Below are 7,011 nucleotides of genomic sequence, written 5' to 3' on the forward strand. Positions count from 1 at the left end.
GAACAAAGAGCAGATAAACGAGAACTAGACTGTCCATCATTTGATGTGATATACCATTTCAGCCTCTGTATATGATTTGCAGATAAAACCAAACCAAAAGCCAAGAAGAAGGAAGAACCAAGCTCTATTTTCCAGAGGCAGCGGGTCGATGCTTTGCTTCTAGATCTGAGGCAAAAATTTCCACCCAGATTTGTTCAGGTAATAGTACTTTGTGTCTGAAGTGTTACTGCAGCATACAGATCAGGACTCCTCAGGTGGACTTCTTGTGGGACTTCACTGTGCTAGGTAGAATGGTAGCACTGATCGGAATAGGAATTTTGAAAACAACAGGTTTTCATGTTGAATGAAGAGGATTCTCCAGAACAAATGAAGGAGTTACCCCAAAACATGTGGTGTAGCTTTGTAAAATTGCCATGAAAATTTACAAATACACATGGATCAGGGTTTAAAATCTCATCAGGTATCAGACCCTTCTGGTGCTTTAATTTCCTTACTATCTTAGCCAAATAAAACTGACACAGCTGATGCTTTGTATTTACTTTCTCTTTCTGGTTACTGGTTTACTATAACATAAAACAGCTCAACCAGAAATTCTCAGCCTTCTTCTAATCAAGATGCTCACTAGTTCATTATTCCCCCTATTGGGTTCAGCAGTCCATTATATCCCTATCAAGAGCTTTGCTCCTGACCTTGCTGCACATAGGTCCAGTCTGGCCTTTTTCTCCTGCTGCTATGAAGAACTTTTTGGATTACCTGTAGGCACTTCCCTCTAGGGCTCTCTCTTACTCTCCCAGACCCTCTGTCTGGGATCTAAGAGTCTTCCTGTGTAGAAACAGCTCCCATAACCTCCCTGCTCATTTGTCTCTCTCTTAACTCAGCAGGCTCATTGAATTCAGACTAATGTCCCTAACATCCCCAATCATGCACCGATCATGTTGACCCCTGATTAATTCCATTCATTTGGGGAGGTGGCCTAAGTCTGGCATCACAGCAGTGAGCCTCAGTCTCCTTACAGGTCCATCTTCCCTGTGATACTAAATTAAAATTCTACTTGCCCACTTATTACAAAGATGACTAAAGGGGGGAGAACATACTAGGCAATTTATTTGCCCGTTGAAAAAAAATTACTCCCTCTCACAGGTAGAACTTATGCAGAGCTGGCATGGTGTCTGACACTGTCAGTTTAAGGGGACATGGTAAATGTTATATGAAAGTTGGTGATTCAATAGTTGGGAGATTCTTCCCTGTGAGTTAGTAATGAACCAGTATCTTAGCAGTGTGGTGGAAACCCTACACTGGTGGTGAGAACTACCATCACTTGCATTAAATATAAAGTATAAGGGTCTTTTAGTTAGGTACTTTTTGCAAGATCCATGTTGTTAGCCCCACCAGGCTGACTGAATTCCATTGTGAATAAATACTTTCCCCACACATGTATAGTGGATTCTTCTCTTCCTGTTCTAAGCCATCATGGCCACATTCTGTGTAGAAACAGTGGCATTTTATCTGTTGGTGAAGTAATTCCTGTAAGGAACTCTGGGATCTTTTGTCATCAAATGCCCAATAGAGAAGTAAAGATACACTATGAAGTACAACAGTTCAGGACCAAAATCTGACCTATTGTTTAAATAGTTCTCAGTTGGGGAATCATTCTTTGGAGTCTACATACATATTTAATTCCCCTTCTTAAACTTACCACTCAGTCAAGAAATTACAAAAAAGACTGTGTTTCTGTAAGATCTAAAAATAAAATCCTTTGACATCAGCAGATCAAGGCATTCTATAAATGCAAAGTCTCTTGCAAAAGATAGGTATAATGCCCATATACCAAGGAATAAAATGATGTGCAGAGAAGTCAGATAACTTGTCAAATGTCAAACAGCTAGACAGGGACAGGGATAGAAGATATATGTTGTCTCCTAGTCTATTGTTCTCATTGCTTCATCTATTGTCCCTTCAATAGTTCATCTTCAACATCTTCATCTGTTGTCCCTTCAATAGCAGATTCTGAACAATCGTCTCAAAACTGTTCTAAAATAATATTATTGACGCACACACAAATAAGGAAATGCACAGCAAAAATAGACTTTCCTGACTTAGCAACATGTGTTTAAATATCCAAGGCTACGGGTGAGCTATTGCCGTTATGCACTCAGATGCTATTTTGCCTAGTCTCTGCAATGGCTAGTTCCTTACACATTACTAAAACATTCTGGAATACTTTGAGTAAAGCAAGAACTATGTCAGATCAGATTCTAATCTACTTCCAAATTCAAATATTTTCAGATACTGTGGGAGGGGAAAAAAATCAGTGTTTGCTCAATGGAAAAGGAAAACATTGGTGGGGAAGTGCATTTTAATTCTTAAAGTGGTATTCAAATATAATAATGCCTTCATTGCAATTGTCAAACAAAGATCTAAGAATTTTATAAAAATTAACTAATTAAGCCTTACACCATTCCTGTTAGGAAGGAATCACTTTAACCACAACTGAAATGTAGCCACCTCTAGAGTGGGATGTAAGTTAGTTGCAGCACTTCTGTACAACATTTTTCAGAAAGAAATGAAGAATATTCATCCTGCCCGTTGCTTTACTGTTTCGTCTGATAGAATCACTGCAAAGAGTGGCAAGAGTGCAGGCAAATAAATAAAATTATAAAAAAAATTAGTCATAGTTGAGGCTTGAGCAGATAGTGAGCATAATTTATATAGGATGTCTTGTGAACTTTGATATGCAGGTACCTAAACTTCAGCAGCAAGACATCTAAAAAATAATGTATTGAATCACTGTTACACTGAAATGTGCTAATGGCTGTCATCAGGGGAGGTTAGGGTTCTAGGACATTTTAAAGCCAAAGGATGTGTCCTGGAGTGTGCCCAAGCCAATATGCATGCCAGGTCAGAGCTAAGCCATGGGAAATGAGGGGCTTCACTGATTGCAAATGCAGAGGCTTGGAAGTTGTTTCACAAGGTTCCTGTGTTTCAGAGGAAAAAAAATAGCAAAAGGAGTTATGATTGTGACCTTGAGAGAAAGCACAAGAGGATAGCTTGCTGGAGTGACTTACTTGGGGATTTCTGAGCAACGAAGCATCCCGCTGTTTACTGTATTCCTATTCATGGAAACAGGACTTTGTGCACATTTTTTTTAAATAAATAAGGATACACCAAAAGCATATCTGACTTACATCACTGACTTATCCTAGCTGAAACAACCCTGCAAAGTGCCAAATATTAACTAATTGCATGGGCCTAAAGGGTAGCTCTAGATTCAAATGGACTTCATTCATTTCCTGTTCTTTACAAAATGTTGTTATCTTTTGTGCTGCTGGATTTGCAGATTTCTTGAGCCATATTTTACAGCCAAGGAAAACGGGCATTAATGACTGGGAGGAGATAAGGTTCTTGGCATGACTGGAGAATAAAACATTTAATTTTTTTGTGCTCTTAATTTTACATACGGTTTAAAATGTAATTAGTACTTCTGGAAGACTTGCTTGTTACTCTTCTCTTGTTTGACATCACCATGATGTTCCCATTCACGTGGGGCCATCCTTCAAAGCAAAAGATATAATTTTAGTCAGTGTGAGCAAAAGAAAATAATTACAAAGCTCTAGTTCATATGACTTTCTTTTCTTATTTTTTGATAGCAAAAACCCGGAGAAAAGCCCATTGCAGGTAAGAGATCTCACCTTATAACAAAATTTTTAAAAGGAGCCCAAATCCAGTTTGATATAGGTTCAGTTGTGAGGCTAAACTTAACTAATCAACTCACTCCGGCTGAAAATATTGGGTGTCCCATCCCATCCTTAGCTTTCTGAAGACTGTCCCCAGTGTAAGAGGCCTCCCATCTCTAAGGGAGCTGCTAAGGTAAGAGGCTCCAAAACAGGAGATCCTCTTGAGGAGAGGAAAGGCCAGGTTGGTTCTGCATCCTGGTGATTTTTGCCCTAAGCCTATTGCAGCAGGGCTGCAAGCTAGGACATCCAAAGGTCTGCCTGAGAGAATAAACAAACAAGCTGAAAATAACTTTGGAAGAATTGAAAATAAGAAATGTAAAACCCTTAAGGCAGAGTTACAATTTATTTTGATGGTTTGTTTTTTATTAAGTGGATCAGATCAAGAAGGAGCCGGAACCAGCCCCAGAAGCTATAAAACCAGAGGAGAAGGAGGCAGTAAAGAATGCCCAACAGAGCACTGCTAAAGGGCCCCCAGAGAAACGGATGAGACTCCAGTGAAAGGATGGACTGTTCCACATCTAGATGATTCAAGGTCTGGAGAAGAATTTGCAAGAGAGTCCTGTTCCCAATCATCTGTATTTGGACATGGCAGGATTGTGACATGGCAGGATTTATAGCTTCTTGCAACAGCTTCTTCTCTCAGCAGAAACCTATTATAAAGCAGTCAATGGAAAGACTTGAGCTGCACTGAGAGGGTTTTTTTCAGCCTTCTCCCCATTTCAGATGTTAGCTACTGCCTGAATTTCACACTAGGTGCATTTTGCAACTTTTTTATAAAGCCATATCTCTTTTCATGTCCTCTGGTAGTTGTTTTCTATGTAATAAGAGGAAGTTTTTTAATAAAATAAGAGTTCTTGACACACCAGCATTTGACTGTTGACATCCTTTCTTACTCTCTTGATAGCATATTCAGTAGCCATTTCATATGCAAATGTATACTGATGGTAGATTTAGGACAAACTCTGATATTATGCATGTTAACCTTGCTTGAGAAAAGTGAATGTGTCCTGTGTCATTAAAGGAGTCTGTCTGCTCTGCCTGTTAGAATGCTGGTACATAAAGATCAAAGATTTGATAACTGCACTGTGGAATTCATATAATTAGATGACAACCTTCAGTTAGCTCTCATGTTCTCATGGGTAGGATGTATTATGGATCCTGGCAATAAACCTTGAATACCACAGCAAACCCTCATGTATTTTATTTGCACTTTATATTTTTGTTCCAACCCCCATTTTCCTTTCTCATTTTCTCATTTCAAAATACATTAGTTACTATGGAAACAATTAGAATGGGTGAAGCTTACTGACAACACCACTACTTTATACCATGACTTAAGACGTAGTTTGTGGCTACTAATGGAGTTAGTTTTTTCCTGCCTGTGTATGGTATAAAATGTATATTCTATCTTCTGTCTAGATTGGATATTCTTCTTTTATTTACCTATTTGGTTCTGCTACAGACTAAAAGTGATTGCTCTTGGCAGCTTCTGAATCCCATCATACAATGTAGATGCCTGTATTATATCAATGTAAACAAATTACAGTACCTTTTTAAGGCTTTTATGTTCACTGCTAGCATCCAATGATGCTGAGGTTATTATTTTGCTTGAAAGCTATACTGTTACATAAGGGTCCAGTAAAAGCCACGCTATTGTCTACAGTGTTAACACTGGGAAATTGTCCTATCACTGACTCTCTTGTTTGCCTGCAGCAATTTAAGTAAGTTAGGATGAGGGCCGATATAGCTTCTTGCTTGATCTCCGGTGGAAAGGTCTCTTAATGAAAACAAAAATAAAAGACAGGAAAGACATCTGAAGAAAATTTTGCCTTGACTCCAGATTTGAAACATTCCTAAAATCTGCAAGGGTTAATTAGCAAATCCTCTGGGCATTCTAGGATAGATGTGTGCATTAATTATTGTAAGTGAACAATGAGATGGAAAAGGACATATAGTAGTAGCTATCTTCATTGTATGAAAAAGTCTGTATGTGCATGACTTAAAATGTTTTGTGTTCTGCAGTGAGATTCCATTATAATGCATGCAGGTGAGCAAGTGTTGTCATAAGTGTTGTCCAAAAAGTAACTTGGTTTATGGACATTTTTGTTTTCTTATTCTTCGCCTGATGGGAGTAGATTCTCTCCCTTACAGCTAGAGTCCTGCGTATTTCCTATATCCAACCTCCTGCAACTCTATAGTCTCCCACCTTCCTTTTCATCTCTCTTTTTCCTTCAAAACAAGGTCTCATGTCTTAACTACTATTGTAAAGGCCAGACTGGACTAAAAAGGAATCTCTCTGAAGCCTGTCAGTGTTGCCCTTAAAGGTTAAAACCAAGGTACTACAAGGTTACATGCTAGATTTTGTTGTTTAATAATCTGGAAGATGGGTGAGTAGAGAGTTATGAAGGTTATTTGTTTGTTAGGGCCAGAAAGGAACTTTAAAGAAAACTTATCAAGCTAGGGGTATGGGCAGCACATTGGTAAAGGGAATGCAAAATCCCATTTGAAATGTTAACTGGTTAAACTATATGTTTAACCAGCCCAGTGCAGTGCAGTGGTCCAGGCCAGGCGCACGATGCGGGGAGAGGGGAGCTGCTTTGGATCAGCTGGGCTGGAGTGTCGCCCTGCCTGTGGCATGGCACAGTGAGCCCAGCTGGGCTGCAGCAGCCCCCTGCCCGTAGCATTCCACAGGCAGAGGCTGCTCCAGCAGGATTGGGCTCCAGTTAACCACTTACTCCTTTATATCCCTGTCTAGTAAATGAAGTTCATTGCTGATAAATGCAAAAGCAAAACCCATTGTGGGGGATGAAATAGAGGGTCTTCAAATAAGAGACATGAGAATGATTTGGGGCCTAGGAAATCTCTCATAGGATGTGATATTGAAAACACCAGAATTGTTTACCTTAGAAAGCTAGTATATAAGGGACTTGACAAAAGTATATAAAATAACTGATGTAGAGAAGATAAATCAGAAACTTCTGCTCCCTCTGTCTCCTAACACAAGAACAAAGTGACAATAAAAGCAGTCAGTCAAAAAGTATTATTTAACCTCATGCATCATGTTTTAAGCTGATCTCTAATGTAGAGATAGGCAGAAACAGAAGGAGTTTGGGGGGAAGAGCAGACTATCCCATATTTGCCTACTATTGGAATCACTTCTTCTGATGTATCTGGTACTGGCCACTGTCAAAAGAGGGATCCCAGATTAGAAGGAAATCTGGTCTCATCTAGCATGGTAACTCCTATGTCACAGTTTAATAACAAAAGGCACTTGCTA

The 7,011-nt window shown here is 39.2% G+C and overlaps 1 protein-coding gene across 3 annotated transcripts in view; it reads left to right on the forward strand.

Moving 5' to 3' along the window:
* MED6 (mediator complex subunit 6) overlaps positions 1 to 4,599 on the forward strand; it is a 29,456-nt gene extending 24,857 nt beyond the window's left edge. For all 3 annotated transcript variants that reach the window (XM_006130311.4, XM_025188294.3, XM_025188293.3), the window contains 3 exons: positions 83 to 198; positions 3,648 to 3,675; positions 4,105 to 4,599. In XM_006130311.4, coding sequence (XP_006130373.1) covers positions 83 to 198; positions 3,648 to 3,675; positions 4,105 to 4,232 — 272 coding nt within the window. In that variant the 3' untranslated portion in view covers positions 4,233 to 4,599. The remainder of the gene's footprint in view (positions 1 to 82; positions 199 to 3,647; positions 3,676 to 4,104) is intronic.
* The last annotated feature ends 2,412 nt before the right edge of the window (positions 4,600 to 7,011 follow it).

This window comes from Pelodiscus sinensis, chromosome 5 (genome assembly GCF_052426305.1).
Source record: "Pelodiscus sinensis isolate ZL-2025 chromosome 5, ASM5242630v1, whole genome shotgun sequence".
Lineage (NCBI taxonomy): Eukaryota > Metazoa > Chordata > Testudines > Trionychidae > Pelodiscus > Pelodiscus sinensis.